The following is a 13,896-nucleotide window of genomic DNA, read 5'->3' as shown; positions in this document are numbered from 1 at the left end:
CAGAGACATAGGCAGAGGGAGAAGCAGACTCCCTGCATGGAGCCTGATGCAGGACTTGATCCCAGGACCCCGGGATCATGACCTCAGCAGCAGACGCTCAAACCACTGAACCACCCAGGTGCCCCTACAAAGGACTTTTAAAAAGGCAACTTGGTATTTATTTTTCTTGTTTTCTGTCTTGATCATAAAGTAGTTTCAGACATTAAAAGACTATAAGATTACTTAAATAAACCTGTGGTAGTCTTTTTTTTTTTTTTTTTAAATACTTAGAACCTTTAACTCAAATTATTAGGGTAAGAATGTTATTTTTCTCATTGTTTCTGCCCCATTGATTGTGTCTGCTTAAACTCCCTCTTATCTCCTGTCCTTGTATTTTGGTAACAGAAGCATCCTGTTTTATGATTGTGTGTGCTGAATTAGCTTAAGAGGACTTCACTGCATGATGATGACTTGAGTCCTTTAATTGTAAAGGCAGTTTCTTTTACCTTCATTATGAAAAGGGCAAATAAAAGCAGTTTTTGTTGCCTACAGGTTTTTTATAAAGCTTTCTCTCTGTTGGAGTACAGTATCAGGACAAAAGGAGTAGGCTGTTCCCAGGAATTTCTAGAAAAATCTTTTGGAAGTAAAATTAGAAGATAGCTATCTATTCCTCGGACAAAGTCATTCTTACAGCACAAGAATTAGAAGCAAAGGCTTTGAGTCTTTGGGGATTCATGATTTTGCCCCATTGGCTGTAACAGCAATAACCATCTTTGACAGTGTACAAAGCACGTTTGCATACAATTGTCTCAACATTGCCTTCACTGTTAACCTTGTGCTATACATAGAGCAGGTGTTGCTACTATTATTTCCTTTGTGCAGCTGGGGAAACAGATTGAAGGAGATTAATGACTTTGCTGTAGTCACTCAGCTACCAAATGAGAAGAGCCTGGGTTTTTTTTTTTTTTTTTTTTGACTCCAGTCATGTGCTCTTTCGAGTGTACCACACTGCCCAGGGTCTTGATCTGTGCTGTCTAGAGTTGCTAAGATTCTTGGGGAGGAATGACAGGGAGAAAGTATCCTTCTCCCTGAGAAACACAAATGGCCATAAAATACACATAATGTAATCACTTAGAATGGGATGTATTCTCTACAACTCAGACAAACTGAACAAGACATTCTGAGTAATTTGTATGTAAATATTTACATGCCATAATGCCTAATACCTAAGTGCTCCATCTATTTAACTTAATTTATATATTCTTGTGTGTTTTGCCCTTACTAATGAATGATGGATTCAGTATTTTAGTCTGATTGCTTCTTTACCACCTGCCAGATATTATTGCATGATCGCTCGTCTTGTTAATTTTGAAGTCTGCTGTTGCTCTAAATTGTTCCTTTGTAGACATTCTATTTTTTTTTTTTTAAGATTTTACTTACCTATTCATGAGAGACACGCAGAGAGAGGTAGAGACATAGAGGAAGAAGCAGGCTCCCTCCAGGGAGCCTGATGTGGGACTTGATCCCAGGACTCTGGGATCATGGCCTGAGCCAAAGGCAGATGCTCAACCACTGAGCCACCCAGGCATCCCAGCAGTCTATTTTTTGATATTCTCTTTTTTTCCTCCATTATCTTTGAAGATTATATCTTTGCCTTTGGTGCTAAACAGCCATCTTATAATGTATGTAGATGTAAACTTATTTTTATTTCTTTTGCCGAGGACCTAGAGAATTACTTTCTTTGACTTTGGAAATTCTTAGCCATTATTTCTTTAAGTAGTTCTCTCCCCCCCCATACTTATTTTTTAACCTTTTATTTGGAAATACCTTTAAACTTACAGGAAGCTTTCAAAAAATAGTATAGAGATCTATACATAGAATGGAATATTATTTAGCAGTGAAAAAGACTACTGATATATGCTACACCATGGAGAAACCTTAAAAGCAATATGCTAATTGAAAGAAGCCAATAACAAAAAATTATATATGGTATGATTTCCTTCATAGAAAATGTCTAGAAAAAGCAAATTTAAAGAGAGAGAATATAGATTTATGTTTGCTTAGAATTGGGATGGCTGGGGGGAAATGAGTATTAAATGATCATGGAGTTTCTTTCTGGAGTAATGAAAATGTTTGTAAACTTGATTGTGGTAATGGTTGTGTAACTTTGTGAGGACCATACTGAAAACCATCGAATTGTACACTTCAGGTGAATTGTATGTGAATTATATCTCCAAAAAGCTGTTGTACAAAAAAGGGAAAAATAATATAGAGAGTTCTCAAATATTTTTCACTCTGCTTTCCCTAACGTAATGTCTTACTTTCATTGCTGTAGCACAGCCATTGAAACTAAGAAATCGATGTTAATGTAATGCTATTCACTGGACTACAGACTTTATTCAGGCTTCATAGTGTTCCCACTGAGGTCCTCTTTCCATTCCAAGATCCAACCCAGGCTCTGCTGTTGCACTGAGTTGTCATATTACCTTTCTTTTTCCAGTTCTGCCAGTTTCTCAGGCTCTTCTACTTGCATGATGCTGACCCTTTTGAAGAGTCTTGATTAGGTGTTTGGTAAAATGTCCTTTGATTTGGGTGTATATGATGTTTCCTCATGATTAGATCAAGGACATGTGGCCTTTCTGGGATAAGACTACTCCAGAGGTAGTATTTCTCAGTGTATCCTATAAGGAGTACATGGTGTTGGTATATTTTATTACTGGTGATATTGACCTTCATCGCTTGGTGGTATTAGCGTCAATCACTTGGTTAATGTGATATATTCTGGACTACTCTATATCACAATAACTGTTCTTTCTTTTGTAATTAACCCATTTCTTGGAGGAGATACTTTGAGACTATCCAGTTGTCCTCTTTGTCCTCACACTTTTGCCCACTAATTTTTAACATCCTCCAGCATATCTTGCCTATGACAGCTATTCTGGTCTTGTTTGTCTAATGGTGATTTTTTTATTTCTTTCATTGCTTCTACATTTATCAGTAGGAATTTTTCTGTAAGGAATTGCTGTTCCTTCTTTCTTATTTGCTTATTTATATATCTATTTATTTCTCTGTGGACTTAGGGGTTTTTATTTGGAACACTTTGAGATTGCTGCCATGTCCTTTCATCAAATCCACATCCTTTTTTGAACACTTCCCTTACTTCTCGCACCATAAGATGCCCCAGACCTAAGTTATATTTTCCTTAGTCCAGTCCCGGAATCAACTACTTCTCCAAGGGCCATTCTAAAATTAAAGTTATTTAGGAACTCTTGATAAACATAAGATAGACCATCTCTTTTAATACGATCTGACTTTGAATTTCTTTTTTATATTTTGTAATTCTGATCTTTCTGGTCTATACTTAGGATAACTTGCTATCAGATTGAGTTAATAATTTCAGTGATTATAGTCTTCATTTCTGGAGATCTTATTTGGTTCTTTGCCAGATTTTCCTCTTCTTTTCCATTGTGCCATCTTGTTTTACTGGTACTTAAATGCCTTGTCTGAAATCTTTCATTCTATCAAGTACTTTTGTATTTCTATTCTGTTATCTGAAAATCTTGGATGTTTAGCCCTGCTGTTTGTTGCTTTTGTTGATTCTTTCATTATAGTCTTTGAAAATTTTTGTATCATGAACTCCTTTTCAGATGAGCTTACTTTATTTCATTTTTCTGTGTGAACTGTTTGGATTATGGGTTACAGGAATATCCTTTGAGAGTGATCCAGATGCCCCCAGCTCACTGCTGTTTTTTAAGTAAGTGTCTCAGCTCAGTGGTTTTCAGTCCAACCATTACACTAAGGGTGCAGCTCTTCGAGGGTGCTGGGCTTTTTTTTTTTTTTTTTAAGATTTTATTTTATTTTAGAGACAGAGGGAAAGAGACCATGCACAAGTTGAGGGGGGGTGCAGAGGGAGAGGGAGAGAGAGAGTCTTAAGCAGACTCCCCACTGAGCACAGAGCCCAACATGATTCTCAGTCTCATGACCCTGAGAACATGACCTTGAGATCATGACCCCGAGATCACTATCTGAGCTGAAACCAATAGTCGAATGCTTAACTGATGGCCACCCAGGCACCCCAAGGGCATGGTTTTATGTGTGGGTCTCCATTTCAACTCCCTGTTTTCTATAGGCTAAAGGCAGTATTTCCTCTTTCCCTGTGGACATAGAAACACAAGCTATTAGCTTATAGATACTGACAACTTTCTTACAATAGCTCAGTGTAGTTATTTGCCTCCTTGTTTCTGGCACTGGGTAATTAACACTACCACCTCCTCCCCATGCTCCCACCTCTGCCTTTTTTTCTTTTTTCAGCTCAGCAGCATAGAGCAAAATTTCCTTCTTTATCATTCTTAAGGTGCAGCCCTTCATATTCCTAGAGCCAGATGTCAATTTGTTTTTTTTGTTTTTTTATATTTTTTAATTTTTTTTATTTATGATAGTCAGAGAGAGAGGGAGAGAGAGAGAGAGAGAGAGGCGGAGACACAGGCAGAGGGAGAAGCAGGCTCCATGCACCGGGAGCCCGCCGTGGGACTCGGTCCCGGGTCTCCAGGATCGCGCCCCAGGCCAAAGGCAGGCGCCAAACCACTGCGCCACCCAGGGATCCCCCTCAATTTGTTTTTTGAAAACAGACAAGTCATTGGGTAATTAATAGTAGAGACACAATAAGCCAGTAAAAACCAGGACCCTGAGCCTGCCTAATCCAATGTGATTTGGCAGATTGTACAGGTTACAAAGGTAGTGGATCAGATCCACAGGATTCCAGAAGATGGGCATAGCAAGATTGTCATAGATTAAGCTCAAGGAGTCCCCAGGGCCAGACCGTCTCTGAGATATAGTGTCAAGAAGAGCCCAGGGTTGGGAAGGTCAGGGAAAGCAGCCTTCTTTACTAGAGGCTTCCCTGCTTCTGATTATGGGGGCCAGCATGGGTTTGCAAATATTCCCTGCAGGTATACCTTGCGTATGTGTAAGGCCACAGCTCCTGGTTCTGAAATACCTTCTCATAGTCCATATGTACAGTACCATTTCAGGAATTCACTTTTAAACACTCTAGAAAGATGACTTTTTTTAAAAAAAAGAGTTCTGTGAACCCTTGAATATACTTGGAGGATGTAGCCTTACTGCCCACCGACTACTCATGGAAAAGACAAGGTCCTTTTCCTATGTCTATAGTTGGTGGCCAGATGTCATCTGTGTTGAACTGCAGAGGGCCTCATAGCATCTGTGAGCCATATCTCCTTATGGTATTTTGATTTATAGAAATGTTTGAATGACAGAGCTATTGTTGACCAATCTCACATCTGAGTTATAGTACTTTTCTTTTCTTCTTGCTTGCAGGATATTTCTCTCTGGATCTCTTTCCATCAATTCATATTAAACATATCTCAAATGGAACTCGTCGTCTCTTGCCCCATCTCCTGTAATGTGCTCCTTCCTCCAGGTTTCCCTCCTTTTTTTTTTTTTTAATATTTTATTTATTTATTTGAGAGAGAGAGAGAGAAAAAGGACAAGCAGGAAGAAGCGGATTCCCCACTGAGCGGACTCCCCACTGAGCATGGTGCCCAAATGGGGCTCCATCCCAGGACCCTGGGGTCATGACCTAAGCTGGAGACAGACATTTAATAGACTGAGCTACGCAGGTGCCCCTTCTTCTTCTTTTTTTTTTCCTCCTCCCTTTTTTAATGCTGTTTTTTATTCATCCAGTCTTTAGGTTCCAAGCCTTTCCCTTTTTGATTCAATCTCCTAGTTCTTTTAATTCTTTTATTCTCCATCTCAGATTTAGCATTCCTCAAGTCCTATACCATGAGTAGTTGATAAGTACTGTTAATCTGTTATATCCTTATTACCAAGCTAGGTGAGTGGGGAATGAGAACTATAAGACATGATCATTATCTTCAAATAACTTAATATCTACTTGAGAAGACAACTTATGTTCATGAAAATAGTGAATAATACTAGACAGTATATAATTAAATGCTAAATTGGATGGTATATAGTTTTAAGTGTTAGAAGGTAGAGGAACAAAAGGGATAAGAGGAGGGCTTGAATTGTAGGAGGAAGCTTAATTGTGGAATTGGGGTTTGAACTGGGTCTTGACACGACCTCAGTTGGAATCTGATGGGCATTTAAAGTTAAGAGAGCCTGGACAATTAGTGTGTACACTGAGCATAAGATTTTGGGAAAATGTTTCAGGCTCTATATGTCTTGGGGACCAGTGAGCAATAGGAATCAGCGAGGTCGGGTAACTGCTTTGACTTTGGGTCTAAGACTACCAGAAGATTCTTTCAAAAGTAGCATTTTAATTTTAATTGTTCCCCAGCTGAGAAACTGCTAGAAGCCTCATTTTCTCTTGATTCTGATCCAAACTTGTTTTGGTATTCCAGGTACACTCTGATCTGTCAGCCTTCCCTCACTGATATTTTGCACATCAGTTGTGTGCCTGTGACATGCTTTTTTTTTTTTTTTTTTTAAAGATTTTATTTATTTATTCATGAGAGACAGAGAGAGAGGCAGAGGGAGAAGCAGGCTCCCTGCGGTGAGCCTGATGTGGGACTCGATCCCAAGACCCCGGGATCATGACCTGAGCCAAAGGTGGATGCTCAACATCTAAGCCACTCAGGCGCCCCTACAACACACTTTCTTTGTGTTTTGACCTTTGCCTTCCACTTGCTTAAGGAATGTCTGCCTGACTTCTGTCTCTTCCTTCTTCCTGTCCCATCTCAAGGCTTCCTGGTTCTTGATGTTCTCTCTGATGACCCCACCCCCAGACAAAGCTTTACTCCCTAGGTCCTCCTAAAACTCTTTTCTGTTGAAAGTAGCCTAAAATCTAATTATTTTGTTTCCTGATAATTTAGAATTCTATACATTCTTTTCCTTTTCAGTAGGTGCTAAGTTCTTTGAGATGTTAGATTATGTTTTATATGCCACTGTTCCTCCTAGTACTTTTTACTACTCTAGGTATACACTTGATGTTGAATTGATAGCTTTGAAAGATTGAGTTTATCTTTTGGTTGCAAATACTGATAATTTGTAATATTAGGGCTACTTCGTATAAACATGCCCACTGACGTGGCTGACACACAGTATTCCTCTTAGTAAATATTAATCCGATCCAAATTTGTAGTGGGTCCCAAGCCAAAGAATATTTTTCTGCTGTTTCATGGAAAGAAGAAAATAAAGAGCAAAAGCACCAAATCCAAGTGTTCTGAGATACTCCTTCTGCTGTCTCCTCTTTAAACCTCTCCTTAATCTAGGTCCTTAGGTACATATTATTCATTTGTCTTGACATCTTTTCACTTACTACCTTATGTAGTTTTTTCTAAATAATTTATGTTTGTAGATGGAGACACATTGTGTGTATTAATTGAAGCTTAAGAGAAGGGATGGGAGTATTTTAGAAAGATTAATCCTTGTTAAACTCTATATAATTGATCTACATTGGCACTCTTCCTGCCTGAGTTTTAAAATTTTAATAAAATATCTCCAAGTGAAGAAATCATCTGGTATAGTTGGAATCGAACTTAGGAAGACATTTGAATATCTAGAAAACCAGATATGAACTAAGAACACTTGGTTTAGAAAATTGGGTCAAGTTAAAAATAACATTTTTGTCAGGCTGCCATCTTATTTTATCATTTAACAGTCTTTTAAAGAATCTGAAGTGACTTTTAAAACAAGGTTTTAAAGTATTTTATTTAGTTATTTTAGTAGGTAAGCTCTCTGCCCAATGTGTGGCTTGAACTTAGGACCTCCTAGATCAGGAGTCACTTACTCTACTAACTGAGCCAACCAGGTGCTCAAATTATTATTTTAAATAATACAGTTATTCTCCTGCCTCCTTTAAATGTTTGTAAGATGATTTGAGCATGTTCAGCTTATATATATTAAATCTCAATTTTCTGAGTGCTGATGCAATTTCAGCAAGGAAGTCTACTTCGCCCTCTGCCTCTCCCCCAGCTCGTGCTTGCTTATACTTTCCTTCTCTCAAAAATAAATAAATAAAAATCTTAGAACGGGGATCCCTGGGTGGCGCAGCGGTTTGGCGCCTGCCTTTGGCCCGGGGCACGATCCTGGAGACCCAGGATCGAATCCCACGTCGGGCTCCCGGTGCATGGAGCCTGCTTCTCCCTCTGCCTGTGTCTCTGCCTCTCTCTCTCTCTCTCTCTGTGACTATCATAAATAAATAAATTAAAAAAAAAAATCTTAGAACGTTTCTTCCTTTTTTTTTTTTTTTAACATTATCTTACCCTTCGTTTTTTTTAGAGAATGGTTCTTCAATAATGTTTGTAGCTAATCTAATTTGCAAGTGTGCGGGCACTGGCTGACACCCATGCACATATCTGCGTGTAAGTTTTATTTCCTTGGTTAGCAAACTAAAGTAGCAAAGAAGCTGTCATGTGAGTCAGGCCGGGTTTTCTTCCACAACAGTTTATATTGGTTTAAATAATTTCTTTTGAGAAGTGATACCTTATCAAATCTGAACTTCTGGGAATGTTAACGATTTTTTCCTAGTTTTCCTGTAATAAAAGATAGTACCCTCTGCTAATGGCGTCCTGTCAGCTGGGATTTTGTTAGGCATTGACTCTTTCATTTCCTTCACAGGTCGTTTGCATTCGCTCCACATGGAATGCTCTCTCTCCAAAGCTCAGCTGTGACACAAGACCCCTCATTTTGAAGACCCTCAGTGAACTGTTTTCTCTGGTTCCTTCTTTAACAGTCAATACAGCTGAATATGAGGTATGAATTTGAAGGTCAATAAATTTTCTGTTTCTACATTGGGAAGACATGGGCTGTCTAACAATTTACGGAAAATGATATTCATAATCTTTGTTTTCCAAAAATCCTTTAACATTTTTTGTTCTAAGGATGTGATATCTTTATGGACTGCTAGTAATAGGAGAATATCCATGCTTATCAATTCTGTGTCTTTAAGGCTTATTTACATAAAGGATACCAATTTTTTATTATGAGAATATAACCAAGACTTTAAAAAGTCAGTGTGCAAAATAAATAAATAAGTAAGTAAATAAATAAGTAAAATAAAAAGTCAGTATGTTAAAAATAGTGTGTCTAAGGCCAAAAGTTTAAATTCATTTTATTGGTGCTTTTATTTCTAAAAAATATCACAAAGATTTTAATAAGGCAGGACAGAGTCTCCCATAGTATTTGACTATATATATATATATATATATATATTCATTTGTGTTTTGCTTCTAGGTTTCCCATAAAGAGTTGATTTTTACAGGTTTACTGTCCTATATTGATCTGTACAATGAGGATGATTGTAAAATCAGACTACCTTAGGAGAGGAGAATAATTTTGTGAGCTGCTCAGTATTTGTCATTGGAGTGAACTGAAACACTTGGAAGAAGCTTTACTATAAGATTCATATATTGTTTAACATTCTCTGTATGAAATGAGTGAAATGAGAGGATGGTGAATTCATTTATATCTTTACTTTTGTAGCCATATTCCCACACATGCTTACCTTTCCCCTTTTTCCATTAAAGAGCAGCAATTCATTTTCACTTGAAATCTTCGTGAACTTGTGGTTTGATTTAGTGTTTCACAAGACTATGATAAACTACCTCCCACACAAGAATCCAATAATAGTCCTTTACATGATTTAGATTATGTGATAAGGCTGGATTATAAGATAATACTTCTTTTTATCATTCTTAATGCTGCACAGTAAATAAAATCAAATTTGTCCTTCCTGAGGATACAATACCCTGCATAGTGCCTGGCACATAGCATATAGTCAGTAGGTAGTTATTGAATGAATGGTTGACCAATATAGGATGAGTTTATTCTCATATTTGGGTTTTTGTTTTAGGGTATTAAAAAAAAGAATTGATTTGAGACTCTTAGAGTATATCATTCACCAACAGTCTTTTTTATGGAGATTATTATGACACATACTCTTACGTTGTCAGAAAGTCCGCCAGGCTACTGATAAAGAACTAAGAGTAAAAGCCATAGTAAGGGCCTGTTATATTTATTTATTTTCTGTTTTCAAGGGCTGAACTCATATAGCTTTGTATGGCTTATACTTTGAGTTATTTGGATTTTATTACAGGTTAATTTATGAGCTGGTGTTTGGTTGGTTTCTTACGTTGGCTGTAAATTTTTATCTATCTATCTATCTATCTATCTATCTATCTATTTATTTATTTATTTATTTAGCGTGTATGTATTGTGGGGGAGACTTGATTTATTTTCTTCTTCAACTTTACATTCTTCCCTGTTGTCTTATTTTGGTCTATCTTCATGCTTATTTTCATATTAAGGATTCTCTGTTGCTCAGATAGATGCCTCTGGGGTCATTCCATCTATCAGTTCCCCAGTAGGGGAGAGCCCTTCCGTGACCATAGTCACTTGCTAGTAGAAGTAAAAAAATGTAGAGGGAGACCTCTGTGCTTCTGTCTCTCTCTTGCTCTTTCTGTCTCTCCCTATTCCTCTCTTTCCCCCAATTTCTCCTCACCCCTCAGGCCTCTCTTCCCTCCCTCCCTCCCTCCCTCCCTCTTTTCCTCTCTCTGGATGTATATTTAAATAATGTGCTCTCTGTTAACTGGTTAGAGTTTAGATACAGTTTTCCCAAAGCATCTCTTAGGTCCTTGCTCTTCCCAGTCACCTCAGTGTCTTGTGTTTGCCTAAAATGGAGTCCATCCTCTCTATACCTTACTCATCAGGTGTTTGAGAATCTGGCCTCCCTCTACTTTTCTGCCTCCTGCATTTTTTTCCCCTACTTCTACACTTTTCTATTTTTTTTCCTTTGTGCATTGTTCTCTTTATCAGAATTGCTTTTTTTAGTCTATAATTTTAGAATCTATTTTAGAAAGTAAATAATTGGTTTAATTCATCCTCTTTTTTGGTGAATTTTTGTACAAGTAGGAGACTCTTGCTGTAGACTTGATTCTTTATCTATATTGTACTTTATACTGTCCTAAGAACATTTATTTCTATTTTGTACTACAGGTATATGTATATGTATACATATTATTTTCCCCATTAAACTATAAGCTTGTTCCAAATAGAGACCATGTTTCAATTAGAGTATTTTCTGAATTGCTTTGCTAAGTGCTTGTACATCCATTCATTGACTCAAAATATATTTAGTAAAACTGTCCTAGGCTTTAGAAATCATAATACATAATAGATATTCTTTTTAAGTACCTATTATATTCCCAGCACTCTTCTCATTACTTTATACCAATTCATTCTAATTTCTCATAGGAAGGTATTATTTTCATTTTATAGCTAAAGAATCTGAGGTTTTGAGAGGTACATCCATTCATTAAATATTTATTGAGTACCTGCTGCATGCCAGACAAGTGGCTTGAACTATGTTATAATGTCTAAAAGAAGGCTGATGTCTCATCCCAGGACATTTACCTCCATAGCCTGTTTTCCCATTATACCAAATTGTCAGTCGTTGCCTTCCAAACCCTCAAAAGTTGACAAAGGGGTTGGACATAGGGGCACCTGGTATCTCAGTCAGTTAAGCATCTGCCTTTGGCTCACATAATGATCCCAGATCCCCAGGATCAAGCCCTGCACCAGGCTCCCTGTTCAGAGGAAAGTCCGTTTCTCCCTTTTCTCCCAGCTCAGTGCTCATGCGCGCGCTCTCTCTCTCTCAGATAAATAAATAAAATCTTAAAAAAGAAAAGAGTTGGATATAAGCAGCAAGAATTATAATAACATTTGATGAGTACACTTAATCAGAGGCCTGTGAGAGTATGGTGGTAGAAATGACTAGCATTCTAGGAGGAATTGAATGAAACCTTACTTAGTTGATGCTATTAGACTAAGTTCTTACAGAATTAAAAAACTGTTGCTTCTCATTGAAATCTAAGAATTGGAATATACAAAGATAAGGAGGTGTAGAAGAACCTTCAGTGATTTAGAAGGACAAGAAGATAGATGTGATTGAAATGAAGACAAGGTAGACTGTTGGAAGATAAATGGCTTTTTAAGCTCATCATTTACTAAATATTTGTCATTTGAGGAACTAGGCTGATGTCCTTTATTTTTCTGGGCTTTAAGGTTTTTGAAATGCAAAAGATAGTCACTGCCCTGAGGAGTGTAAATCTAGAGGGAGTTAACCACGTATGCAGATAATCATGCTGGATGTTAAAGTGTGCCATGGGCCATGTGACCACTTGGTGAAGGGAGAACTCTGTTTGGGTAGAGAGTCAGGAACAGTGACACCAAAGAGGGGAGGGAAATTTGTACTAGGTAGGCCTTGAGAGGTCAGCAAAAAAATGGTTATTAACAATTTTTTACTTAATATTAACGTATTGTGTTTAAAATGTGCATGCATTTCCATAATGAGTCTGTTACTGAGTACTTTCATTTTATGGCTGATGGGTAAATACGGATTAAGTCAATCACTAGTATAATTTTGAGTGAATTAATGTTCACTGCTTGCTACTTTAGATTGTTCTCAGTTTTGTTTTCATCTCATTTATTGTGATGTTTATTGATTTTTCAGAATTTTAAAGTTCAAGTCCTCAGCTTCCTCTGGACCCACACTCAAAACAAGGTACTATCACAAAGGTGTTGGTGAAACAGAACCAAATTGAGAAAGAACTGTGAAATAAGACTCTTGGAATAAGAAATATAATGAAATTTAAATGATGGCTTCATGATCTTAAAAGAATTGTGACATAAATAAGCTTAGGTTTTAGAAAACTTCTCAGTTTATGCCCGTTAATCCATTTTTGTCATAAAGTGCACTTATTACTTTGTGAAGCTGACAGATGTGGAGAGAGACTGCTGTCACTGTGTCTCTCTCTCTTTTTTTAATGGCCCTTCCCCTTTCCTGCTTTGCCCCAGCAAGCACATCAAACAAACAAAAAGTCCAGATGTCGTTTCCAGTCAAGGAATACAGAGAAGGGGATGTCTGTCGGTGATGTTACACTAGACTCCTGACTCTATGAGCTGAGATTCCCAAGGGCTAACTTTCCCTGTTAGTAGCTAGAGAATCAGAACCTAGTCCCAACCTATCAGATTCCATATGCTCATACTTCTTCCAATCATCCATACCATGTAATGGGGACCTGAGCAATTTTGAGTTATTTTCTGTTTAATGTCCAAAGTAGGATAAAAATGTAGTGCTTCTGGTCTCTCTACCCAGTGCTAATTTCTCTCTATTTTTAGTTGGGACACATTAAAGCAAGGCTTGAGTATCATTTCCAAAGCCCTGACTCTAGAACTTTGAGGTTGATGCGGGAAGATTTTCTTCCTTCCTCCAGAGTTGATGTGTAATATATATTGTTTCTTTTGTTTGTCTTACTGGTACCCTGTCTAGGACCCCATTGTAGCAAATGCTGCATATAAATCTCTGTCACAATTCAGTGCGGGAGAGCACACCATTCTTCATCTGCCTGAAGAGGTAGGCCTTTCTGCTTTCTCAATGGTATCTCTTAACTGCTGGTTTTATCACTTTATTTGTATCTCCTCTCCTCTCTTAGAAGATTTTTACCTGAGGGATGTAACCCTAGATGTGTTGTCTGTAAGAGATAAGCATTTATATTTATTATTCGCTTAACCTGTAAAAGACTGTAGAAATCTTAGACCTCACAGCTGTTGAATTTAAGTCTCTTTGAAGCCGATGGAGACACCTGTGGTGCACACGAAGTCTCTGTAGGTGACTGAGTGTATGGCTGCATGCCCATGCCCCTGGCTTACTCCAGAAGATCTGTGTCTATCTCACCCAGTTAGTTTCCATCTTAGACTTCAAATCTAAGCCTGGCTTGCATCAACTAAGGTTTGTGCAGCCTGTGTGGCCAAAGATCCTTATTTGTGATACTAAAGTGAGATGCCATGTTAAAAAAAAAAATCTGTTCTTAATTTAGTATGCAACAATACATAGGTTAACCCCAGGGAACTAGATAAGGAAAGAATCACTCTTAACAC

The 13,896-nt window shown here is 37.7% G+C and overlaps 1 protein-coding gene across 3 annotated transcripts in view; it reads left to right on the top strand.

The window, feature by feature from the left end:
• FOCAD (focadhesin) overlaps window positions 1-13,896 on the top strand; it is a 308,502-nt gene that overhangs the window by 167,873 nt on the left and 126,733 nt on the right. For all 3 annotated transcript variants that reach the window (XM_041762114.1, XM_041762115.1, XM_041762113.1), the window contains 3 exons: window positions 8,578-8,712; window positions 12,470-12,520; window positions 13,289-13,372. In XM_041762114.1, the coding sequence (XP_041618048.1) occupies window positions 8,578-8,712; window positions 12,470-12,520; window positions 13,289-13,372 (270 nt within the window). The remainder of the gene's footprint in view (window positions 1-8,577; window positions 8,713-12,469; window positions 12,521-13,288; window positions 13,373-13,896) is intronic.

The sequence above is a fragment of the Vulpes lagopus genome, chromosome 7, assembly GCF_018345385.1.
Source record: "Vulpes lagopus strain Blue_001 chromosome 7, ASM1834538v1, whole genome shotgun sequence".
Classification (NCBI taxonomy): Eukaryota; Metazoa; Chordata; class Mammalia; order Carnivora; family Canidae; genus Vulpes; species Vulpes lagopus.
The sequence above is the reverse complement of the archived record's forward strand: the minus strand, read 5'-3'. Positions and strand labels throughout refer to the sequence as shown.